General features: G+C 38.3%; 1 protein-coding gene across 1 annotated transcript in view; it reads right to left on the reverse strand.

Annotated features, from left to right (window-relative positions):
• Positions 1-704: 704 nt before the first annotated feature.
• xylt1 (xylosyltransferase I) overlaps positions 705-27,813 on the reverse strand; it is a 70,086-nt gene continuing 42,977 nt past the window's right edge. Inside the window, exons 5-11 of the mRNA XM_056258160.1 lie at positions 22,545-22,625; positions 22,207-22,423; positions 21,165-21,341; positions 17,609-17,874; positions 9,703-9,898; positions 6,022-6,355; positions 705-2,280 (exon numbers count right to left, since the gene is read on the reverse strand). Coding sequence (XP_056114135.1) covers positions 1,958-2,280; positions 6,022-6,355; positions 9,703-9,898; positions 17,609-17,874; positions 21,165-21,341; positions 22,207-22,423; positions 22,545-22,625 — 1,594 coding nt within the window. The 3' untranslated portion in view covers positions 705-1,957. The remainder of the gene's footprint in view (positions 2,281-6,021; positions 6,356-9,702; positions 9,899-17,608; positions 17,875-21,164; positions 21,342-22,206; positions 22,424-22,544; positions 22,626-27,813) is intronic.

The raw sequence follows: 27,813 nt of genomic DNA on the forward strand, positions 1-27,813 counted from the left end.
AAAAGATGAAGAAATTACATATTTTTCTATGGTGTGCCAGCACAGCTGGCACCTTCCATTTCAAGTTTCAAGAGCCTGAAGAGGAAACAGCATACAGACAGAACGACGCTTCAGACACTTCGCAAGCTACTCTAGACTCTCTCACTTCAAAAATTGTGGTCCGGTATCATGCAAGTTTCTATCGCTCCGCAGAACCCTATCCCAAAGTGATTCTACCAACTGAAAGAGCCTTCAGTGAGTACTCTATTTGATGCCCGATTAAAAATATTAGTATACAGACAGAAACACAATTGCTTTATGATGTATGTTCTGTTGGCTAGACGGCAACTACTGTCTTTTAATTTACACTACCCTTTGATAAGTTTGGGGTAATTCTTTTTTAAAAACTTATTCGGTAAAGACACATTAAATTGATTAAAAGTGACAGTAAAGGCATTTATAATGCGTGTAAAGATTTCTATTACAAATAAATGCTGTTCTTTTGATCTTTCGATTCATTAAAATAACCCTGATTTTTTTTTTCTTGAACAGAAAATCATCATATTAGAATGATTTCTGAAGGATCATATGACACTGAAGACTGGAGTGAAAATTCAGCTTTGACATGACAGGAATACATTTAATTTGAAAATATATTCAAAAAGTATCAATTTAAATGGTTATTTTCAATGATTCAATAGTTATTTTTAATCTGTAATAATATTTCACAATATTTCCGTTTTTTCTTGTGTTTTTTTTGCAAAAGAGTCATTTCAAAAACATTAAAAAAAGTAACACTAAATCAACCCCAAACTTTTGAATGGTAGTGTATATCGCGTAACACATTATATAACCAAAGCTGCAAATGCTCAAATGAAACATTTCCTGTTCTGTTTTCAGTTAGCTTGCAAACTCTCCAGCATGCTAGCTCTGCATATCTCTGGCCTATAAGCCTTCTAGCATACTTCTGACTGATTAGCCTGGTAGGTTAGCATAAACTAGCTGATCAGTCTGCTAGTTTAGCATACTATTACATTTTTAGCCTGCCAGCTAAGCATAATGCTAACTGACCACCCTGCTAGCCTAGCAAACATGCAACCACCAATTATTTGTACTATTTCATATTTGTAGCTACCACTTTGGGCTACTAGTATAACCAAAAAAAGACCATTTTGATTATACAGAAGAGGATAACGCGATACACTTTTGAACAGGCATTACAAACTGCTACCTCTCCGCCTCCAAAGGCAATAGGATTCTGTGGAGTTTGACATCTTGCACAGCACTGGATCACCTCTTCTTGTCAAAAACTTAATTTTTGTTCTAAACAGATGTTTTTCAACCAATAACTTATTAAACCTAAAACTAAATAGGAGACTTTTATAAGGGAGTTTGAAGGCTTTAAATGCCCGTTTCACTGCATTTGATCCAGTGAAAAGCTTATAAAAGGGAAATATTTGTCTGAAAACTAAAAGAAACCAGCAATGTTGTGCTAAACACAATTATATATGATCTGAAACACTGGTTTTAATAAGGTATAGGTTGAAAAACACATTCCATCATTCATAGGTGCAAGTGTGTTTGATTTGAAATATAGAGGCTTACTATACAAACATCCCTTTTGATCTTAGGTCCTTTCTGTGCTTAATATCCCAATCCCAGCATTCAGTCGTAACGCCTACACATAGGCATCACCTGCTGTGTCCAGTTGACAAAGATTCAATCACAGTAATTAAAATAAATAAAATATAGAGAAGCCTGACAGCACTCACATCGCTAGAGCACTCAGAGTTTGATATAGCCAGAGGGTGCACATTTTTAAAATAAACTTCCCAGCGTACACTTTCTTGGGCCGTGTCTTGCGTTTAAGAGAGGTCCGTTCTGCTCATATTCACACGAGCGATGCTGGAAAATAAATAAGAGAAACAAAATGGCCTAAGAAATGAAAGAAGGCGAGTCTTCAGGGCAGTGAATGCTGCTACCTGATTCGTCCATTGGTTTTAGGTGGGCCCAGCTGGGACTTTGGGTCCGGGCTGAGAGAGCTCCACACCGTTTCCCTGCAAGTCTGCATGACTGGACAGCCACTGGGGCCTGTTGAACACACGTCCACAGCTGACCACACGTCGCCCAGCAGACTGTCCACCCAGTACTCCAGCTCAGACCCCGTAAGCTCTGCGTTGTGCTCGGCTGCCTCTACCTGACCCAAGTGGACCGGGATGTTGAGGATGGGGTTCAGGCCGTGGAAACTCTGCTCCATATAGCTGTTCTTGGCCGGCCCGTTGTGCGTTCTTAAAGCATCCTCTGTGAGAGAGAAGAAAAAGTTTTTTTTTTTTCATGAGTCGCACAAGCACTTAATGCAAGCGAAGCAAAACTGGGATTATGACTGAATTTGCTTGAACCTTTTACATTTTTAGACATGAAAAATAAAGTACAATCTTCCTGATTTCATTTTTGGGGGGGGGGGGGGGAGTGATGACTCAAGAACATTAGTTAAGTGAGTTGTCAGGAATAAACAATGCTGTTTATTATGGGAGCAATGAACTTTAAAGCTTTGTTAACCTGGATAGGAGAAAGTATTTTAACATCCACATTATCTGTCATGTGTGGACGAGGTTGTTTTTGTGAGGGTAAAAATCTACTAAATACTAATAAAACCAGTGTTATTTTAGTATTATTTTAGTGCAGTCAACGTTAACGCATGGGATTCATTTTTTCCAGTTTAACGTGTTTAAAATATTTAACGCAATTAAAGCAGCATCCATTTTGCCTGTCATCCTTTGGCTTGCATTACATTCTATGATCTTGCTCTTATTCATGCAAAAGCTTTTAAACCATTCAAGCGCGACAAGACAAAAGAGAATGCACTGTCTGTCAGTTTTGTCGAGTATCCTCATAAGAGCAGTCTTAAATTAGTTAAAAATAAACGTAAAGAGTTGTGAGAAAATGGGACGCATGTTAAATCCGCAGCGCCAGGTCTTAAAGTGACAGCAGCCACTAATTCTCTCTGTTATTAAAGTTACTCGAAGAACAAAGGTAACAGAGAAAATCACTCACTGCTCTTGACTAAAGAACTTTTGTAGCTTTAATAAGGATACATCTATATTTAATTTATAATGTATGCAGTGCAGACTGTTTGATAACTTTATTCAATTTCTGTATATTTCACAGGGCACAGGTAAATATGACATGTATTATGGGTTTATGTGAGGATTGTTTTAAGTTCATTTAAATGAATAAATTACACTGTAATGTTGAATGGCTATAATTAATCTTTAAAATTTGGGGAAAATTCATTTTCATCACATCAGTAGCTATATTAGTATCAGTGATACTGGCCTTCATTCATAAAAATATGTTTAAACAAGTGTTTAAAATAGATTTCTTTATGTTGTTTCGACATTAATTTGAAGATTAACTGTGAAATTATTACATTATAAAATATACTAAAAAACGTAAGTGTTTTTAATAGCGATTGATCACATAAAAATGTGATTAATCTAGTTAATTTGTTATCGATTGACAGCAGTATATTATTTATATACTATTATAGTATTTTAAATTAGCTTTTATTTTCATATGATCAATTTTCATTTTCATTTTAGTTTAAGTTTTGATAATTATGTGCTTTTATTTGAAATGTTCAGAGAAGACGCATTCAATTGATCAAAAGTGAATTTTGATGATAACGCAAGGACTCTCCAGACACATGATGCCTTATGTTGTAACTTAACATCTACAGCTTAGTATAAAAGAGCAGTTTCAGTTTTAATATATTCAGTCTCTTTTTGAGGGATGAAATAAAACTGTATTTTATTGCTGCTGGGATTTTTTACTGCTGGGATTTGACAAAATCTCTATCAAAATTGCATAAAGAAATCTATAATTTTTATTTAAATATTAAATACTGTACATCACATATAAACTAGACCACAAGCTTGCGGTACATCCAACAGCTAAAAACGGCTCATTCATCGGCCCTGGAGGTAAAGCTGCAAATTCCTCAGGCTCCTCACACTTCTCTCTCCAGCCGCCCTTCACAGAGCGCCCTCTGTCTCTTCCTGACCCCTCTCTCCAGGTTTGCCCACCTCTCCCTTCCCAGTCCCTCTCCTCCCTTCTATAACATTCCATTTCACGCTCGCCAGGAAGTGCGTGGACAGGCAAGCGTCGTTGCTTACAGCGTACCGACCAAACTTGGCCGCATAAACACACTCCATAAACTTTTATTAGCTGAGGGTGCAGAAGCACGGTGAGCGAAAAGACTCGGTGCCTGCCGTAGACATTAATCATAGGACAGTCTGGTAAATCATGTGCGTTTATCACCCGCCCATTCCCACGACACGCACACGCACGTCGAGTCGCAATCACAACCTCTCCCTCATTAGGAGCGTTTTGAGGACAGATCCGCTGATGACCGCACACTAGTATTTCAAAATGTCCCCTAATGGGCTAGAGATACCAATCGTGGCCCCTGCACAGTAATCTTTTTGAGTTTATTCCAATGAAAGGTGACCCGGTGTGGTGTATTACTCATTCGTGACTGTGAGCTGGGACTATTTATAGGCAACCAAGCGGCCCAGGCACATAGCTAGATGTGAAGGCAGAAAGTGCCTTTGAAAGCAGGGGGTGGGATGACCTGAAAGGTTGAGGCAGTTTAATATACAGTGTACCATAGTGTCAGACTGTGGTCTTCAAAAAGAGCATGCAAAACGCTAGAGGATTAGTCATTACATCTGGAGGAAGGAGCATTTTTTTTTCATTCTGTTTTAAATATATACAAGCTTGCAAGAACGCATAAATCAAAGCTTCAAATGTAGAGTATTCTGAACTGCATTTTCTCAAGTGATATGCTATGCTAAGACATACGGTTTGCACATTGGAAAATGTGAAGTATTTCACATTTTTTCAGCTATGAGTTGTCAGGAGAAAAATAAATAAATATATTTTTCCACATTAGCTTAGGGGCTGATTACACCCGGTCACTTTTCTCTGCATTTACTCTGATCGGATTGCTATCGGATCATGAAAAGACCAAGTGTAAATGCCCTCTGAAATGCTTTCGAGACTTATTTAAATCTGATCACTCAAACCACTTCAGGAGGTGGTTTGAGACACATTCCGAACGAAACTGAACAATTATAGATGAATATGATTCTTGAAGCCACATATGTAAATTTTAATTCTCCTAAAATGTAAAAAGGAAAAAAGGTGTGAGAGTGTGGTATACGCTCCCAGTAGCCAGACAACACTAATGCAACACGCATTGCCACAGATATGGCCCGCCGCAGATGAGTAGCTGAGTATCTCTTCACAAGCCGACGTGCAAACTGCTGCAAATGAAACTGCAAGTGACACCAAATTATCTTACCAGTGTTGATGCTGTTTTTTTTCTCTTAATGAAATCTTTGATCTTGAAATTAGCTGATGATAAACAAAATCCAGTGCATATCTGTTGCCTTCACTGCCGTGAACTCCATTGAATTTGCATATAGCACGGGAATTGAAGATCGGGTTTATAATTGTTTTGGGGAGACATTTATGTGGTCAAGTGTAAATGGAGTTTCAGTTTAAGTATTTTTGTTATGTGCTTTTGCTATTTTTATTAGTTCATTTAAAAAAATATATATTTTATTTAGCTTAATTTTAGTTCAAATAAAATGTTTAGTTCAAATTAATTTTCCAAGTTAATATTTTTAATTGTTGTTTTAGTTTTTGAAGTGAATGTTTTTCATCTAATATTTATATATTGAATTTTTTAATTTCAGCTTTATTTCAAGTAATGCGAATCATTTTTAACAGTTTTAGTTTTAGTTATCAAAAACAACATTTGTGTAAACAGTAGCATTGAGAAGTTTGATTTAATTATTTAAGGGGATTGTTCGTTCAAATGGTTCAAAAAAGATTGGTTGTCTTCTTTTTTTGTAAAATGTCAAATGTTGTTTATCACCATGCTTTCAATTAAGCTATATAAATTCTATCAAATGCTGTACTGTTTATAATTCCGAAATATCTTCTACCTAACAAAAGGAAAGCTCTTACTCTCACCTTGGCGTATAGGCAGGTGTTTGTGGTGGGTAAGGGGAGTGATGAGAAAGCGTGTCTCTGCCACGGGGCTCCAGTGATGCAGCACACGTACGGTCCACATGCCGGGCCGCAGGGGCAGGTTCAGCGGAGGCCTGTAGTGTGTGAATTCAGCACTGGCGTCGATCAGGATATCGTAGGTGGCAGCGATGACATTGGTGGGGTCAATCCACACCACAGTCACGGTCACATTTGACCCTTTCCCCCATTTCTGCATTCCCACAGGCTCGTCCATGGGTCCCATCAATTTACCAAAGTTCCGAAATATCCTTTCCTTAGCATCCCAGTCTGTTCCAATCTGATGTATGAGAGAAAAGACAAAAGAACAGATATATGACATTTAAACTGATAAGAAAGCCAAGAGAAGTAGCCTAAGGTACCACAACAGTCCCATAAGTTAGACTCAAGTACCCCTTTAACTATCAAGTATCTATTTCCATTCTCTCCAGACATCATTTCACATCAAAATTAATGCTAATAAAGTGACTTTTAAATAATTAATCAAACAATTTATACGGTGGGTGAACAACAGATCAAGTAACGCATATAATCCCATACGATACTGTTTAAATGTTTGGGGTCAGTAAGATTTAAAAAAAAATATTTAAGATACAATAAGTCTCTTATGCTCACCAAGGCTGCATTATTTTGATCAAAAATACAGTAAAAATAGTAATGGTGTGAAATATGATTGATTTAAAATAACTGTTGAATTTTCAACAGTTATTTCAACAGTAAGCTGAATTTTCAGCATCATTACTCCAGTCTTCAGTGTCACATAATAAATAAATAAATTCATACTTTGCAGTCATGTGACTACCATGGATACCTGGCGGGCAACAAACGGGTATTTTCAACGTAGAGTCCTGTAGTTCCAGGTCTTTCTAGTAGCTATCAAGTCGCTGCATAACTATGGACTAGGATTAACTCCAAGGTAGCTAAATTGTGTAAAGCAGACAAGGTTTTTTAAGATAATCGAGCAGTAATAATTCCTCCGTAAATAATCTAGCTCTACTGTTGGGTCATCTCTGGTTCTCATTGAAAACCATAGATATCACAAACCTCAAAACAACCTATCACACACTTTTGTTGTTGTTAGCAAAATACTAACAAATGTTGAAATTACCTTTGATGGAGTGATGGAATGATCACTGCACAGATGTGTATACTGTGAAGGTTGCTTATCTCATCTGGTTAGTGCAACCAATCGCACAACAACTATCTGGCATGTCATTTACACCTTTTGTATAAAAACTGGTGACGTCCTGGCAAGATCCTTAACTAGTTTACTGGGATTCGTTGCTGGAGAACAACGTTCTTGCCCGCCAGCCAGTCCTTGTGACGTCACGTGCAAAGTGTGAATATGCTGATTTGCTGCTCAAGAAACATTTCTTATTCTCAATGTCGAAACTATTTTTTCAGGATTCTTTGATGAAAGTTAATCAAAGAAAATTTCAAAAGAACAGCATTTATTTGAAAGAGAAATCTTTTGTAACATGAAAAATGTCTTTAATGTCCATTTTATGAATTTGCTAAAAAAAAGTATTAATTTCTTTAAAAAAGTGTTTGTTTTCTTTAATAAGGAACTGAAAAATCATCTTTAATTGAAAAAAATATATTATATTCTTATATAAATATATTACAATTGATTTGATATTATTGTATATTATTTATTATATTTATGTTTTCAACATGTTTTCATAGGTTTAAGCAAAATCTTTCCAAGGACCCCCTGGAACCTGCCAGCATACTACCCCTTGGGGTCCATATACCCCTGGTTGGGGATCACTGATCTAGACTCTAGAGCAAAGTTGGAGAGGCAGAAACACTAAAAGAGAAGACGAATGAGTAAGAGAATGAGAAAGAAGGCAAGTGAGAGAGGATGAGAAGAGAGTCCCGGGGGTCTGAGACAGTGTGTGTCGCTGTTGATGCAGAGATGTGTCAGTTCACCCCTTCCAGACACTGCACAGGCCTTCATTGGTATGGAAGCTGAACAAACTTTCTGTTTTCTTGAAATTCAGTCCCCTAAGAAACCAGAGTAACAGGATGCCTGAGCACTGTACCAGTAGCTCCCTAAGAGAGGCGCACAGACGGATATACAGCCAAATGAATTGCACAAGATCCCATCGTAAGTAAACAGATGGCACCAATTGGGACCGCCAGTACCAGCTGAGATGAGCATAATTGCATCAAACGATCAGCAGTGCCCAGTGTAATGTTTCTCCCACTGTGAGGTAATTTGACTTGTGGTATGGGGGGAGGTGGTGGCTTAAAGCCATCAAACGCTAGCTGCCTCCAGCCACTCTCAGAAACTACATCACTACCGAAGACATGACCGACAGCAGGAGTCTCTTTACGGTTGACCAGCCCCACATCCCTCCCCGGCCGTGCCCATACCTCAGTAAAACACGGCAAATCAATTTGATCATTCTGTTTGGAAGACGCCTGAGACCCAGCTGGACTTGGTTTAAGCACTTTACAGCTCTGCTGTCTTGTCTATGGGTGTTCCCCCAAAGGATGGATGATGGGTACTATAATGCTTTTAGGAAGTGATGTCCAGGCAGACTCCAACATTAACTTTTTGCTACACAGATGAATTTAGAAAGTTACAAGCCAAAAATGTGTATATATAATATATATGATATATATTTTGGGGTTGATAAGATTTTTATTGTTTAGTCTCTTTTTTATTTGATCAAACATACTGTAAAAACAGTAATATTGTGAACTAATATTCCAACTTAAAATAACAGTTGTGTAATCCAATATATTTTAAAATGTCATTCATTACTGCAATGGCAAAGCTAAGTTTTCAACAGCCATTACCCGTGTCTTCAAAATAAATAAACCATATCTGAGAAATTGCATGCATCACAAAACAAATAATATTTCTTATATTGATTATTATTCAAAATATAATTTAAATATATTTAACATATAGTAAATTGAATGTACACCTTTGATTTAAATCATTTATGCCAGTTTCATCAGCGAAAGGAAGAGTTTAATTATTTGTAAAAATTTCAACCATAAGTATATTAAAGAAAAAACATATCAGCTAGTTATATATCTTCATATCCTGCTTTAAGTCATCTATATGCATCTAACTCTTGAGTCTGGAACTGAACATGTACCCTTGGCTTCCAACAGATAAACTGAGGGCAGTTCAGCGTGAAGTCATTATTTTATCCCCATACTCGTGGCAGACAAATCACTGATTACGCCAAAGGGCAAGATGACAGGTATGGCTCTGCCTGACAGCTAAATCAATGAAGAACGTCTGAATTATTGGTTGTTTAACGGAGTATGTCAAGCGCAATGTGCAGCAGTGTAAGATTGACAATAATATTCGGAGGTCAATATTCTTAGCAATGCATAGATTCTGAGGGTAGTGTGGGGGCTATTCTGCACCTATAGACTGCCAGGACATTTTTACTGCAGTGAGCCAGAACAAAATAAGCATTGTCTTAAAACTTTTATTCATGAACAACAGCATGACGACAGTTAGTTCATAAATAAAAATGACCAACAGAGGACACATAAACATGCTACCCAACAGCCGTTAGCTATTATAATATACAAAAATGCTTCCTCTCCAGTGTGTGTGTGTGTGTGTGTATTGTGTAAGGCTGTGAGTTTACTAACCTCTGCAAACTGCAGTCGGTTGAAGGTATTGGGTGGATTGGTGAACTTGAAGAACTGTTTGGGCATGAGCCAGGTCTCCAGGGTTTCCAGTTTGCTTGTTGCCAGGTTGGTGGCGTGATGCCTGACCAGGTATCCCTGGAACTCATCAGACAGGAAGTAGATGTGGACAGACACAGGATGTCCCATGGCATAATACCTACAGGCAGAAAAGATGTCATTCTGAAAAAATAATAATAATAATAATTCACAATACTTACATATAGGGTTCAAAATTAATCTTTTGCTACACCTGCCAAGGCATCTTCATTGGAGATTTTTTCAATAATATTTCTGACTGGCCATGATATAAAAACTATTTTGCATTATATTTATTTGAAAATATATATTTTTGTCCCTAATGTATTTGTTTTGGTGGCTTAATGAAGAATGTTCCATATTAGATATTCCCACATTAATGTAAACATAAAAAATATATATTTGAAAGTAATACTTTTATTCTGCAAGAATGCATTAAATTGATCTACAGTAACAGGAAAGAGATTTATAATGTTAGCTGAGAAGGAAATAGCCACTCCAAACCCACAGAAAACAAATTCTAACCATATGCTGATGTTTTTTTAATGAAAGAAATTAATAATTTTATTTAGCAAGGACACATTACGCTGATCAAAAATGAAAGTAAAGACTTTTACTGTATAATGTTACAAAAGATTTCTATTTCAAATAAATGCCGTTCTATTTAACTTTTTATTCATCAAAGAATCCTGAAATAAACGTTTTTCTAAAAGCTATTATCAGAGGTGTCAAGTAACGAAGTACAAATACTTCGTTACCCAACTTGTGTCTTCAAAATAAATAAAAGGTACTTAAAGGTAGGGTAGGTAGTTTTTGTCTAAAAAACTTTTTTCCAAATTTGTTTAAACTGTCTTTATATATCAATGCATAATTAAAATGTAAGTACTCTGAAAAGGAGTTTACAAAAATCGAGTGTCTGTAGTCCTCTCAGGGCTGCAATAAACACAGCTCATTATTCCATTTACTCCCACCCCCTCCCGTCTGGGCTCCTTCCAAAGCCACGCCCCCAAAACACATGAATGTGCGATGCCGACCGCGCCTCAGTCAGCTGGAGGAGGAGGCGTTTACCAGCGCAGAGCGGAGCAGTGCATGTAGTGACATCATGTCAGAATCACAAGTAATAAAATAACTAACTTTATCATTATGAATATAAACAAGTAACATGGCTGTTAGTACTCACTATCAAGCTAGCATATCGATACTGGTAAAGTTTAAAATATATTGAGTTTGATTCGGTAACGAGCTAGTAAAATAAGGCAAAGCTATAAATCGCATCATTGATACACATTTTCCGTTACCATCAGTTACACTGTGATGAAGGTGAATTTCACGTAAGATTCATAACATATACGGTGTTTTGCATGTAAGAGCTTCCACGATGAAAGCACTGTTGTAGGGGTGTCCCCGACTAAGGATTTTCATAGTCGAACCAGATTTGTCAAGTCCTGCCTATAGTCGACTAATAGTCGAATCATGTGTGTGGTGTTGGGGAGGGGGCGGGGCTTTAACATTTTAAAGCCGCGATGTACAGAACATCACACAAAGATATAGAAGAAAATGTATAAAACATTTTGGATCAATAAAACTAAGAAATAACATAAATAACTGCAGAAAGGCCACACTGCAGATAGGATTTGCATTTCACATGCAAATCAAATTAAATCGGCTGAATTGCCTGTACGAGCATGCTCTATAGGCCTACAGCGCAACATCGATGCACTGAAAAATAATCAACAATTAAGAACACAATATACATTTATAATAAATAAAAATACAAAACGAAATAAGTCAGAATCAAGTCACAAGAAGCAGAACAAATGTGTGCAAAATGCCTAAAGTGCAGGGGAACAAATATTCAAAACACAAGTCACAAATAGTTAAATTAGATCACCCTGAGTGATCAATTAATAAAATAAAAAGAAAGAAATTATTAAAATAACGAAAGTATGGCCAGGATTGTCAACTTTGTCTTTTTAACTGCAGAAACAACAATAAACGCTAAACTGGAGCGGCAGTCTTTTTAGTTAAACGTGTTCACAGTATCCACAAATCAAATTAGAACCGGCTGAAATGTTTTGAAATAACTTGTACCCATACCTGATCGAAAAAACAAAATCCAGTCTTTCACTCGGCCTGTGTCCGTTTGAGTCTTTTCAAATTGTGTGCGCGGATAAAATACATTCTAAAACGCTTAACGTGTAAAACGCTTAACGGCTTTGTCCTAAAACTGTTATATTAAAAGATCAAATTCTGTACACACCTTATTAATAAAGCATATTATATAGCCTACAGAAAAGCAGATGAGCCTAGAATATGAACGCAATGCGTTTTATTATAGGCTACGTTAAGCATTTTCCTCCCATAGAAAACCGTTAAAGAAAAAGCTTTACGTGACTTTCTATAGGAGAAACGCGTTGCGTTCATATTCTGGGTTCATCTGCTTATCTGCACATAGAATGGTTTCTTAAGGTGTGTAGCCTACTGTGTACATACATTAAGCACGTAAAAGTGCCATTTAAGCGTTTTAAAAGCTTTTTTCACGTTAAGCGTTTTAGAATGTCCCGAGGAAAACCGACCTGTTAACGTTGGCCGGCAAAAGTGCGATCATGGTTTTCCTGATGCTAAATCCAGCCTTGGAGAATATCCTTTCTGATGGTGTGCATCTTTAGATTTTCTTATCCCAGACATTTTTAACGATTTAAATCCCTGCCGACAAGACGCTCCTCTGTCGGTCACGGATCGAAAGTGAAACTTAAATCTGTCACGGGGTGTTTGGATTTATTCACGCTGCACGCACCTTAAAAAATATTTATTAAAAGCTTCTTTCTTTGCACATTTTTATTGACAGCATTATGATAATAGGCTGTATATTAACGTATTGACAGAAAACCAGTAGTTCTATGTAAAATCAGACATTGAGCACACTCATATAGCCAAAATGACATAATCCTCGTTTAATAACACATCTGCGAAGATTCGACCGTGAGATTGGTAGTCGAATCAGGCTCCTCCTATCGAAGCATCGAATCTTCGACTATTCGGGGTCACCCCTACACTGTTGGCTCTGATGAGGACTACAGTCTAGAGACAAGTACCGCATCGTCACCGGCTCAAGGAGAGGTCCGGGGTCGAAGCAGAGGAGGTCGTGCAAGAGGGCGGGCAACCAGGGTCCGAGGTTATTTTTCGAATACTGTCTTCCTTTTTTTTTTACTTGTTTGCCTTCACTGACTGTATATGCAGGTACTGAGAATTGTGACTGCTCTTTCTCTGCCATAATTGTTATTATTACTAGCTTTCCATCCGTGCCTCTACACCTCCTCGAGTCAAACGGGTGCGCGCATGTGGGCGGCTCCTGAAGCAGCAGGGGTGGTAGCCATGGTAGCAAGGGAGAGTGACAGTCACCCAGCCAATCATTTCATTAGTCCTGAATGGAATAATGAGCTGTGTTTATTGTTTATTGCAACAAATTTGGAAAATAGTTTTTTTAGACAAAAACTACCTACCCTACCTTTAAGTAGAAATTTTGGGTATCTATACTTTACTGGAGTACTTTTTACTTCTACTCCTTACATTTTCACGCAATTCGCCTTTGGCTAAGCCCCGCCCCCCTTAGTTACTGTTGCTACGTCCGACAAACAAACTTCATCTGGGCTCTGGTATCAACATGGCTTATGCTGTGACAGCTCTTCCTGCTGAAAACTTGATCAAACTTTTATAAAGCAGCAAATGTGTCTGATAGAAGTAGGCAAAAGGGGCTGCAATATACGTTCGAAGGCATACGTTCATGACATACAGGTGAAACGCAAGGAACAACAAGGCATCCAAAATAGAGGCAAAAGCATACCGGTCACAGTCAAAATATTAACCACCGCATATCCTTCTAATCGAGACGGAGGCTGGGACTAACAATATCTGTTCATGCAAAGCTGGGTAGATCTCTATTCACTTCTATAATCGTTATTACGAAGCAAACGGACTACGCGAGTATAACGTTGTATTTATTAGCAGCGTGTGCTAGACGACACTTGTCAGGATTTGACTTTGGTTTTGGGAAGGGAAAAAAACTGACACCCCCCTCCAACCTCTCTGGGAAACGCGTATCTGTGTTACAAATGCCCCAGGCACAACATTTAACCATATTTTTGATAAAGCTACGACAGTAATAGCCTGCCGAGACCAAAAATATGAGACGCCTGTGTTAAAGGCAATGGAGCGCTGTGAAAAAGTGTCGGACCACTGTGGGAGCTCGTTCTTGGCTGCGCTGTGATTGGTCAATCTACATTCTAGGGTGTGGCTTAGCCAAAGGCGAATTATCTGCACTTTCTACTCCTTACATTTTAAAAATAGACTCGTTACTCCAATTTCATTTCGGCTTGTCATCGTAAAAAAAAAAAAAAAAAAAAACCTATCCAGATAAATCGCGCCATCCGGATAGAGTGCATTTGATTGTGGTTGGATGAGAAGTATGAACATATACCATTCCGACACCCTATTGGTTTGTACGCGGTCCATCGCACCTGCAATGTGACATTGTTGCCATTAGCTATATCAGAGCTCTCAAGTGTCACGCATTGAGTGTGACAGTCACTCATTTCGGTCTTTTGTATTTCTCACGTGGAAAAACTGTTTAAAATATATTTAATATGCCACAGCGCGCAAAATGTCTCTGGCCGAGCCGCTCTGACTATGGAACCAGCAGGAATCAAGCGCGTCTCCCCTGGAGTTCTGCAGTCGAGCCTGCCACTTATCAGCCAATCAAAAAAAAAAGAAAGGGGCTACACAATAGCCAATCAGAAAATAGCACTATTGTATCTGGGTAAGATTTAACGCAACAACCAATGAAAATAAAGCATATCCTGGAATTGTTCACGTGATTCTGTCACTCTTCCTGTCTTCAAAACTTGAGAGCCCAGCTATATAATTGAGCATAGTACATACCAGGAAGGTATCAATCAGGATTATGAGTTATTTTTATTTTTTGATTAATCACTTGGATTAATCATTCATTTTGACAGCACTAATGTTTAGTGTATATAGACAACCATACAAGGGTATTTGTTACTAAGCCTTCCCTGGGTACACCAATTTTCTTGTCCATTGTCCTCACAGATTCCTGCAGCTAAGCTTATGTACATTTATATTCCAATAAAGGTTATTGATAACATGCCTCTAAAGTTTAACTTTTTGCACCATTACAATACTTATAGGAAACTAGTCATCATATCTTACGCTCCATGAAACACATGTTAATGCTCAGTAGTACACATATATGGTTCTTTAATGTATTTGCATTGTACTAAAATGCGTTCATTTTCAATGGGCATATATGCGGCTGAATCAAGTAGCCTAGTGCATCCCAAATTTTTCAACATTAACATTTTAATATAACATTATGGCCTTTAGAAAAATGTTTTTTTTGAGGAGGTGGTAGTGCACTATAGGCCCCTGTGGCGCGGCCTAAGCTTTTGTCCTTAATGGCATTTTTTTCCTAAAGTCTTAAAGTCTTTTTAAACCCTAGTATCTATACTTCTACCTGAGTAATGAATGTGAATACTTTTGACACCTCTGGCTATTATACATTTAGCAATACAGAACTTCATTAAGACCAATTATTTGACTAGTAATTGTCTTTCATTTCAATTCAAGTTTCTTAGGGCTTCGTTAACACCTAAAGCCCTTAAAAAACCTGAAAAAACTTCTGAACAACAGAATCAATAATGTTGTATTCTGAGCAAAGTTTATTTGGGTTGTAGAGAGGCGAGTGAAGTGAGAGACACTGAGACAGACAGACAGAAGGAGGAGCAGCAGGAGCTGATATAGACGCAGGCGTTCATGCGGAGCGGATGGCTGCTCTCGCAGTGATCTCCACCCTGAGCTCCGTCGCCGTGCTCTCATCAGTATTCCAGCACAGGCTGGAGGTGCTCCATCCCAGCATCGCTTGCCTGACAAGCAGAACAGCAAATATTTACACCGGTGCGGCCGCCTTCCCCCCTCCTCCTCTGTCCGCTGTCACCGCAGGAGGTGGGCAGCACGCAGGGACTAACAGAGCAGCTATTCAAGCGGCCCACCTCAGCCTCTCACCGCTGATGTCACAGAGGGCTGCAAAAAACAGAGCTCTCCCTCACTCACGGACCCTGAGCGCCACCACCCAACCCCCACGACCAGCAACAACCTCCTCCTTGAGCCTGATGAGTCCCTCTGCAGGGTCCAAATACTGTGGCTCTCTTGTCAGAATGCACCAGCGCTCCCCTCGCATAGAAAGAGCAGCGACGCCAGGCATTACTACCCTGATAAACACATAAACACAGCAGCCAGACTGACAAACACGGCCCCTTATCCTCTCTCGGCTCTCTCTCTTCTCTATCTCAGTAATGACAGATGTTTGGACAGCTGAGGAACTTCAGATCTGCTGCAAGTGAGATCAAACAAAGCTGCGCTTCCCTCGGAAGACAGCACAAATGAGTGTGCACTTATTTAGCTTTCAGAATATCCAAAATGCCAATATACATACGGTTTCAAACAAAACATAATTACAATGAAAAACCTACAGTAACAAAAACACAGACACACAAATGTTCAGAACAATTCACTTGAAAATGATGTCATCACGTGTCATCATAAGCAACATATACTATGTTATTATATATAACCTCTTTTTACTCTTGTATTTCATTCATAACTTTGGTTTCTCTAAACCCTAAACTAGTGTTTTATTGTCTGTTATTACTGTATTGTGTGTGGTTTGTTTTATACTTCTTCATTCGTACAGCACAGTGGTCAACTTCTGTTGTGTTTATTTGTGCTTTATAAATAAATGAAATGAAAATGAAATGATATAACCAAGTTATAAGTCTAAGTTATTTAGAGCAGATTGGTAAGACACCACCTAGAAAGGTTAATCTACGGTCGGTCTCAGTCACAAAAGAGGAAAAAATCATTACTCGATTTTAACCAAAAATCTAAACTAATGTCTGAAATATTTCACAATCCATAAACTGGGGAAATATGAATGGAAATATAAGTGGGTTTTAATGCAGTAAAACAGTAATAAATAAAATCAAAGAAGATCAACTAATACATTTTCTGTTAAAATAAAATGAACACTAAATTCATAGTCAAAATGTATCAAAACAGTACATTTATTGAAAATGTAGGCTGTGCACATGGTATTTGGAATCCTCCACTGGTATTTTGCAGTATTAATATTATCGATTAATTGATCTATATTTTTAAATGACTACAATTAAAAAAATTCTTGAATTGACTTTTTTTTTTTTTTTTACATCAAAGGCTGTGCATCTAATCAAACTCTGTAATTTTGGTGTAAATTTGGTGCTGTCAGGCCAGCCAAATGAGCCAAATGCTCTCTTGAAATCTTTGAAAACCACGAATAAACTACTGAAGGTAAAATTAATTACAACCCAAACCACATTAAAAACAGGTTCACTTGAAATGAGGATAAACTGTTTATGTCAACTATGATTTGTGCAATGAATTATTGGTTGCCAAGCACAAAATCATCAACATTCATTATTGTTTGATAACCAATTTTTGATGTGTTTGGTCATCTCATGGTCTCCAAAGTAAAATGTGGGTTCAGAAGCAAACCCACTGATTTTACGAAAATGTGCAGAAAACCTGCCGCTCGTTGCCATACAACAAAAGACATTTTTAAGCTTAAAAAAAAGCTTAAAACAACTTGAATGTGGTTAAATCTTCTAAAAACAATACATTCAGATTATAGCTCTGTTGTTATTTTTTACAGAGAATCCAGAATATGTATTTAACTAATTTTGCGCTACAGTTAAAAAACAATGTACTGAGTACTGACCTGCAGCTGTTGTCATTGGTGTTACCCTGTAACGAGTTGCCAGTTCGTGCCAGACCCAATCGGGCGAAGGCATGATAGTAAGTGAGATGTGCGTCGGACAGGCTGTGAATACCATCCTCTTCATCAAAAACATTCTCCCAGTAGGCCTTGAGACCTGGCATGCCCTGCGGCACACTTCCGAACAGGAAGACATCCAGCTGGTTTACTATCTCTTGATTTACACTGGCTTCAAACTTCCTTGCAAAGAATGTGGGCCTGGTGGTTTGCTGATGGAGACAAAGACAGAGAGAGAAAGAAAGAGAGCGTGAGTGTGAAGACAAAGAGACGCTGATAGACAAGACAGCCTGCTGAGACTTTAGAAACAGGAAGAGAAAGAGAGATAGTGACAGAGCGAAGAGACTGAAAACTGAAATGCGTGGCACACCATCCAGTATGATGTGCTAGAAGGGGGAAAAAGCTAAAAGAATCAGAGACAAATTCTCCGGAGATAATTGACACCAAAAATAAAAATCAAAGTGGCATATGTCTGGTATGAAACGGTGGTGTTGCTTATCATTCACATCCAACTTGGCTCCCCGCAGACTAACATGTGTAACATAAGACAGATAAGAAGAGGGACAACATCTGAGAAGAACCAAAGAGATCAAAAATCGTCATGCTTGAAATAGCTTTCAGGTGACAGCAGACCCCTGTCAGACATCTTTCAAGAGACCAACCTAGAAGATGGAAAAATCAAAACACAAACCTCGAAAGGAATGAAAATTCCCCCAAATGTAAGATTCTGTCATCATTTACTCATTTCCATGTTGTTTCAAACCTGTATGACTTTCTTTATCCCATGCAACACTAAAGGAAAAATTCAGAAGTATCGGATCAGTATCGAGCTAATCATTCAGACTGGTAATTGTATAGCAACTGATTTATTGGAAAGAGAGGATTCAAAAGAATGATGCATAAACAAATCATTCATCGCAACTTGTGAACCTTTTTTTTTTTTAAATTGCATTGTAGCGACCGTTACTTCTGTGTTCCACAAAAGAAAGAAAGTCATGACTTTTTTTGATTTTTTTTATGAATTTTCATTTTTGGGTGAACTATCCCTTAATTTTTTTTCTTTTTAAACAGTTAACCTGTTAACTGGCACCCCCCTTTTTTTTGCATAGACATAAAAATCACTATCCAAACTTAAATGGTTGTAATTCAGGAATGCTTTGGAATATAGACATATGGCTGGTCTTGTTTTAAAGAAGACATTTTCCAGATTATTGTAGAAGTCTAGAAATTGTAAAAAATGAAACAGAAAAAAAGTTATATAAGTTTGAGTTTATGAAATTGTGTAATGTAAAAATATAATGATTAATATTTTATATAAAATATATATATTACAAAATATATTTTACTCTAAAACTGCAAGAAAATTAAAGTCAAATATCTGAACAAGTTGTATTCCAAATTTTAGGTTGATACCTCAAAAAATTAGCTTTCAGTAAGATTTTATTCGGGCGCAGTACCCAACTTTTTCACTAGGTGAACACCAGACTCCATTACTGCCCATATAAGGGCGCCTCCATTTTCCTATGTTTTGAGTGATCTGAACCATGTATTTCCATAATTTTCATACAATTTATGAAGTAGACATCCTATTCAGAAGTAGTATGGGTGGTTTGGCAGTATTTGATTTGAATTAAACCTCTAATAAATGCATAAAGACTACGTTATAGCGTTATAGCTCGCAGCCGCATTACAAATTGAGAATCCATAAATTTTTCTTTATATTTAAAACATTTTCAGGCCTTTTTTTCTCATAAAATGGAATTGGTGTTATCTTTTGAACTCATGGCATGAAAACAAACTGAGGTTTCTACCAATCTTTCATGATTTTTCATGTTTATTGTTATTTCAAAATAAAGGCCTAAATACTCCTAATGAATATGAAATATTCTTGTTGCAAATTTATACATTTCTGCTCCTCTGTAATATATTTTAGATAACACCAAATATGAAAACTAGAGATTTTAAGCTTTCAAATGATATATAGTTTGGCAATATTACTTTAGGTTTTTGCTAAGATATTATTGTTTTAAACATGCAATGGCAAATGGGCCCGCCCATGCAGGTTAAGAGGTTAAATTTTTAAGAAAACTGATTTGAAGAGGCAAGTCCGGGAAGCTCTTTCATTTGGTTTGGGCCTTTATAGGGTGAGGGGTGAGAAATGCTCAGATAAAAAAAACTGAACTGTCATGACACATTTCAAGCCTCCCTTCTTCTCCCATTGTCCTTTTTCTTCAGAGCTGTCTGTGAGAAAGGAGGTATTGTCACAGGATAATTACTCAACACTCACTATGGGTATGCCTTCAGTAATAATGACCCGCTAAACGCTCACAGGCCCTTCCCCCAGCACAGGCCTGAATGAGTTAACCGCACACTCTGTCAAAGACTCCATTATATAGAGGAGTTGTGGCTGCAAACATTTAGCAATGCTCAAAATACTGCTCTGATGGTGCTGGGTTTTCAGCCCTCATTCACAACAGGAAACACTATTTCTAAATAAAACCAAAATAATGTTTAAAATAAAATGGTACTTAAATTAGAACGTATGAACATCAAGATTCGCCATTATGGATGTTGACGTTCCAAAAAAATGTGGCTTCAGCTGGGCTGTTTTGAAAAAAAAAGTGAGCAAATGTGGCAAAAGCTGCCTGATGTGGCACATGGTGATGATGTCATGGTTTGGCACACGAGTGCACAGTAGGGAGTTTATGAGGAAACGGGAACATCGTTTAATGTGAAACCATACCGCAAGCAACACGACATGGACGTAAATAGAGCAAGAGAGAGAAAACTAAAAAGGGGAGAAAAATGCAAAGTTGCAGTTCTATTGCAGAAGAATGGAAAAAATAAAGTACAGCCAGCTATGTGAAAATCACCAGGCTGGGAATGACAAGTTTAAAACTCATTTCAACTGGACCTGTAGCTCCAGTTACAGTAGGGAGAGCGAGTCACAAAGGTCGGGCATGACTATGTTAGGATTGACTCTTTACAGGAGGCTAATGAGAGACTTCCAGACCAAAGGTAGGGGGGAGAAAAGGGAATTGGCTGCTGCGGTCAAGCTCCACAGCCTCATTCCACATACTAGACTCACTACCAGAATCCTTTTGATGAGAGACCGCCTTGGAATTGATCCCTCATCGTCCTTTTCTGCCGGGCAGAGTTAATTACAGATCCCCTGTGTAGGCACGAGTTAGCAAGGCTTTCCTTTAGTTGAGTCTCATTGGATTTCTAATCACGATTGAAATCGCTACTGACTAGAGAGCTTGTCTCACACTATTAGGTGTTTGTTTAAGGTAAATTAAAGGCCTATTGTGCTTATTCAGACTAAACAGGATGCGGCGTAGGTCTCCTTCAGGCGTGAGGTCAGCGCTGTCACTGAAAAGGCTTTAAAAGAGTTTAACTAATGATCAGGTTCATTGAACTGTTCCTGTTAGCGCCAGCTGCACTGATACAGTTGGACAACGAGAGGACTGAGAGTATCGTGGGAAGGATACAAGACGCTCACCTGGAAACGGGGCAGGTCGGAGGGCTTGAAGTCGTTCGGCGAGCAGCCGCACCAGTCAACGATGTGCTTGTATTGACACTTGCAGCCCAGCTTTCGATTCCAGTTAGTGATGCGAAGGTTGTTGTCCACCATGCTCTCGCAGTGCGGACTGTTCTCCAGAACTGTGTGGAAGAACGACTGCAAAGACAGAACGAGAATAGGGGAGGAGGATGATAAATAGGAAGGGATGGTAAGAGGTGAAGAGAAAGAGAAGAAAACAGATGACTAAGAGGTTGAAACAGAATAATGACATCTGATAAAATGAAGATGGATGTCTAACAGAATAGCCCTGTCAGGAGGTCTAGTGTGTTAAATGTCTACATCAGTAAAAAAGGGCCAATTGCCTTCTCAAGCCACAATATCCAATATCTCAGTGGTGAATAACTAGACCTAGACAGAGCGAAGAATCCAATTTCACCGTGGCACAGCAAAAAGCCCTTTTATTAAAACTAACACACTGACAGTCATTTCAAATGAGCAAATACACAATGCAAATGAGCAAATAAAACTATGCAAATTCATTCCTGCTTTTTGGAAATTTACACAATTTATCATCTTAAACTTCAACTTCAACTTAATTTAAAAATTAATGGAACGCCAATCTAGTGAATTAATGTAGAAGAATCTTTGTAATATTGTGCAATGCAAAAGTCATTTTCTTGATCATTATTAGTTTTTTTTTTATTAAAAATATCTAAACAGCCTTAAAACAAATACATTTAATTTACAAGCAATTTTGTCTAAGATAAGACTTGTTTTCAGAGAATATATAATATTATATCATGAATATATAGCAATATTAAACCTAACCCATACATTTATTTAGATTTACATTTAAAACAAGAAACAACAAGAATAAACAATCCAATATATATTATCGAAATAGAAATATGTCATTCAAGTAAATTGAAGCTGTTTTAAGAAAGTTTCGATTTTTTTTTTTTTGAAAAACAATATTTTTTACTTCTTTAACATGATTTTGGAGCATAATTTGGCATCTCACCTCCGCAGGTAGTAGCGTGTATGCGTAGAAACGCTTCATGTTGGTCACGAGGTCGTCTTGAGAGTTGATGACGTACTCCACGAACATTCGGTTGAGCAGAAACCAGTCAGAGCCTCCATCCACGGATATGCCTTCTGGAATTTTCCTGTCTCCTAGCCGCCACATATGGGTGTCACACTCGAAGAAAAGCCGGTCCAAACCTTGTTTTCTGATGAATCTGTTGGCGATGATTATCAACAAAGCAAATTACAAATTTTTATTTTTATCGGTTATAAAAGGCACCCTTTCTGAGCCTCGTGCACCGTAAGCCATTAGCAGTATCACACATCAGCACTCACCGAGCGTTATCTCTCCCGTGAGACTTGATGAAATTCATATGTCTGTATTTGGACAGGAAGGCCACCAGCTGATCATTGGTCCTGAGGAGAGATCGAAATAATGTTGGAAGGGAAAACCGAAAACTAGTGAAAGAGAGAAAGAGTAACAGAGTCTGCTAATCAGACTAATGAGCCACAGTGTAAATGAGCGTGGAGTATGAGGGATTCTGGGCGAGTCCAAGCTCACATACAGAGCCAGTTCCAGCCCCAAATGCCAGCTGTCCTGTTTCACTGCCTGTAGCAATGCATTGCCTGAACGTTTGTAGTCATTTTTCACCATACACACTGCTCTCTCACGTTTCATTTCATTTCATTTTCACTGCAGGCTTCTGGAAGAGGGGAAATGACTTCACACTGAAGATAAAAAGAATAATAAAAAATTTATTTATCGCTACCATACTAGGGACGGTGGAATTTGTAAAATGCCTTGCTCAAAGGAACAGTGGCTCTTGGCTCTCATTTTTGGGGATCAAACCAGCAACTTGGTTACTATCCTTGGCTGTGAAGAAGAATCAACAATCCTATATAAGCATGCAATTATGAAAATGTTGAAGGTGCCAAACCATTACATTTTGTTTTTAAATTCTTATAAATCTTATGATCCACTTCTTAAAAAGCTTAGAAATACTAAAAGCAGACCCCATATTGAAATGCTCCTCGAAAAGTTACTTTAAGTGGATGGATCTGAATTAATTGCGAAAATAGGTTAAGAACATTGTTCAAAAAAAGGCAACAAACATTTCTTCAGAACCAAACAGTAATAAATAGCTGAGGTGAATTTGTTGATGTTTGCATGTGAATTTTAGCTCAGTAAACACTCTGTCATTCTATCACCACTTGCATGATGTCGTCAACATGCCTACAGCTGCACACGTCAATCATATACGACTTTATCTCACAAGTTTCATTTCAATAGCTTAAGGCGATATATCATCCCCCGTTCGTTATAAGACCACATTAAATGTTCAACTGGTAAAAAGATGAACATGCACAAAATGCACTCTGACCTGCAGTGTCTTTCCTGTTGCCTGACTGAAAAAGGTCAGGATGGGAAACCCACTGTGGCATTTGAAACGAAACCTTGCTCCAGTGTTTATTGCATGTACAGCTGACAGTCACTCAGGTTATTAGAGTGCTGTATTCTGTAACCGATTTGAAATCTGACTGCAGTGCCTTCAAAACGGTGCAATAATAATGAGCATCAGTCCAAGTGGGAGAGAGTAGGAGAAAGAGAGAGACAGAGAGGATGTTTACGCTTTATTTTTGAGGTCTCTTTACGGTATGCAAATTTTCTGTAAGCATGGAATACTCCGATGACCTTTTACAATTGCACAGTATGCAAGCAGATCAAACCATGAGAAGTATTGTATCCTATAATGCAATGAGCCCAACTAAATCAGGACCAACTAAATGAATGATATCTTTTTTGAATCCCTTTTCAAATCAGACTACCAAAAATTGGGATATTTTTGCACAAAGCAGTTGTCATGTGGCAACAATGTAGCATAGAACTATTTGAATTTGCATACTGCATGTGCATAATAATATAATATGACCAATCACATAAGAGTATACAAATAAATGCAAGAAAGACCCATCACAATACAGCACGCAAATTGCAGTTAGACAGGAATCGTGAACATTCTAAAAATGAAAGTCAAATTGAAGACTTTGATGTTAAAAGTGTCGTACCATTTAATTTCACTTTTAAATTTGTATAAACCTTGTAACTCATGTTAAAGGGCTCATCGGATGCCCATTTTCCACAAGTTGGTATGATTCTTTAGGGTCCTAGTGTAAAGTTTGTAACATACTTTGGTTAAAATTCCTCAATGGTTGTGTAAAACAACACCCTTTTTACCTCCTCAAAAACAGCTCTGTTCACAGCGACCCCACACCTCTCTTCCATGGAGCATGTCGACACAAGACACGTAAAGTGCTACCATGGAAACCTGCCTCGCAGAAAGTATACAAATGGCTGAGGGAGGAAATATGCTAATACAGGACAGTCCGTCAGTGGTCATGGGCGGAGCATGAGCAATATAACATCATATTACTCAGAAAATCCAAACGCTTAATTATTGAGAGTGTTTAGGCTTTTTGAGGATAAAAAAAAAAAAAGAGTGAATGGATTTTTTTCATTGTATGGTGGTTGTGTCCACACACTGCAAAGAAACATTTATATGCAAACTCCATATAAAAGTGATTTTTGCATCCGATGACCCCTTTAACATTTGTATTTACATGTTCAGTTGTGGCCTAATGGTTAAAGAGTTCATTCTCAGTACCGGCAGGAAATGTAGGTGGAGGGGGTGAATGAACAGCACTCTCTTCCACTCATTACCCACAACTGAGGTGCCCTTGAGCAAGGCATTTAACCCCCAATCGCTCCCCGGGCCCCACAGCAAAAAATGGCTGCCCACTGCTCCAGGTGTGTGTTCACGGTGTGTGCGTGTTCACTACTCACTGCTGTGTGTGTGCACTTGGATGGGTGAAATGCAGAGCACAAATTCCGAGTATGGGCCACCATACTTTGCTACACATCATTTCACTTCATTCATTTTCAACAACTGAATTCTGAATTAAACATGCAACATAATGAGGTCATGTGGGAACAATGTTGCACTGTACAGTTTGATAGTTTACTGCATAAAGCATACTATCTTTTCATATAGTAGCCTGTACACAGTAAATATGGTGCTGTATGGAGTAAGCAGTAGTATTCCATTCTGAACATTGTCAGAGACATGCAGGCTGGGATTGAAGGCTATGTTCAAAAAAGCATACTAGGGCTGGGAAGTATATTGAAATTGTACCATATATCGATATATTTTTTATAAATGATATAGGATGAGGCAATACCATTTATATGGATATATAGTAGTTTGATATTACGGCGTATTTGAAAAATAGAGGACACTGAGTGAGCTGCTGCAGAGAAAGTGCATAAAAACAATTTGTCCTAAACATGAGACATGCTTTATATTTAGAACTTCGAAATAATAGATATGGTTAACGCGGCTTACCCTGTCAGGTGCTCTGACAGACTTGTTCTGTTTAATGTGTTTGAGATGTGTTTTCCACAGTGCAGAACTTCCATTTCACAGGTATATTCTCCATTTGTAAATGTTCATTTTGCTGTCAGGAGCGGACAAGCCTTATGCAAGTGAGTCTCTGCTAAACTTCACAGACTTCAGTGAACAAGCCCCGCTGTGCACATGCGCGCCAAACAGGCAGAGCGCAATGGAATAGGAGCGCAAGAATTCTGACTAAAATATACATTTTGCTAAAATATTTGTTGGGCATTAAATGTGAAGTCTATTTTTATGACAGCAGTACCTGTAAAGTGACTATAATCTAGATCTAACATAATTAGTCTATGCTTTTGTTTTTATTTATTTTCATTTTTTAGCTAATTTAACTTCTGCTTTAAAAAGCATAAATACTGAATTTCTTTTTATCTAAATAGAAAAAAGTAGAATATATATATATATACAAACCGAGATATGATTTTTTTGGCCATATCACCCAGCCCTATAGCATACTATCATACTAATCTTACTATTGCTGCAGTATATATGCATGGGATACCACAATGTGATGCTCAGCATTTGATTTCTAGTGTGATGAATGAACCAGAGGTAATATCAATATCAATATTTTTAGTTTAGCTTTTTCTTGTGTAATTATTTAATTTAACTGAAAAATGTTAATCATTTTTAAATAAAACTGGATAAAAAAAATGTCAAGATGAAGAATCCTACACTTTGAAGCATTTATAATGGAATAATACCAAATGTTGAACTTTTTTTTTTAAATCCAGTATATACTGCATAGTATTTAGTAAGCTAGTTATCCATTCCGAACAGTCTGCAGAGCTGCTCCGTTCCAGAAGAGGGCATCATGGAGCCCATGTGACCACATGGGAAGAGGAGAACAACAAAATCCAGACTCATTGTTTTCTCCTTTTCTCTCTTCATGAAAAGGCTATAAATACAGCTGCGCTGACTTAAAAACAGGGCCGGAGGAAAAGAGCAAGATGGTGCGGATAAATGGAAGAAAAGAGCCCAGCGCTCCCAACAAAGGCACTGTGTAACGGAGCCCTCCGCCTCTGGCGTCCAGCCTCGCCTAGAGGAGAGAGCTTTTTGTCAGTCCCTTTCACAGGCATCCATGCAGAAGGATGGACATCAGGAGGGAATTAGAGGGGAAAAAAGCTGCTAAGTCACCAGACACAGGTACCGCATGTCCCTCGGCACAGCAGTCATGACATGTGGACAAAACGTTCTGCGAAAGGGCTGTGCACAGGTCTTTAGGAAGGCCAGCACTGAAGATGTCCCCCCAGGACCTCTAACACGCGTTGTCATTCGCAATTAGTCGGTAATGGGAGCAGCCGCTATGAAGCCGAGCGAAGTCTGCAGTGTCAGCAAACACACTGTGGCTCTAGACTGGAAGTCAAGCGTGCATTCGAACATTGTCTGTGGCTTTGTCTCTGTCTCTCACCTTACGTCCTGTCTCACACTCGCTTTCTCTGTCAAAGCCATTGTGGGAAGAATGAGAAAAAAAAAAACACTGAATGTCTGGATGATAACCCTTCATGTCACTCTGGCCAAATTGATATGAGGTTTAATAGACTCCAAACAGGCTTCGTCCTCTTGATCTGCCAGTCTGTGCTCAGTCCTGTCCAATCAGAGGTGATATTTAACCTACAGATGAAACAGTTGGGTACCGGAAGTAAAAATCCCATTCATTTTCTCCGTGGGGGAACTGATTTTTAAAACTTATAAACCTTTAAAGACAGACCAGTGCTGCGTTCCAGACCAAAATTGTCATGCCCTTCACTCGCTAACTTCCCTCCGTCTCGTTCACTCGGATGTACGTCATTGCTTACGTTGCACGAGTGCCCACTACTGGCGGAAACTGCAATGGGCTGAATTGGAACGTCCTAAGCCCTTGATCACTTGGAATCAGCTATGGAGTTGATTATTATTATTTTTTTTTAATTCCCTTTAAGAATTTGTTTAATGCAGCATCCAAATGTATATACCGGTAGGTGTGTTTGGGTTGTTGTTGGTTGAGTGGTGGTGGTGTTTAGACGAGATCTGCGGTGACGTCACAATCGTGTTGCATTGTGGTATATGGAGCTGCCTGAAGTAAGTGTACATATGAAGTAGGCTCGCTCCCTCGGTCAAAATCGAGGGAGCGAGGGTCTGTCCATATAAGTTCCCTCGTC

Source organism: Rhinichthys klamathensis, unplaced genomic scaffold, assembly GCF_029890125.1.
Source record: "Rhinichthys klamathensis goyatoka isolate OS25496 unplaced genomic scaffold, OSU_Roscu_1.1 h1tg000149l_1, whole genome shotgun sequence".
Lineage (NCBI taxonomy): Eukaryota > Metazoa > Chordata > Actinopteri > Cypriniformes > Leuciscidae > Rhinichthys > Rhinichthys klamathensis.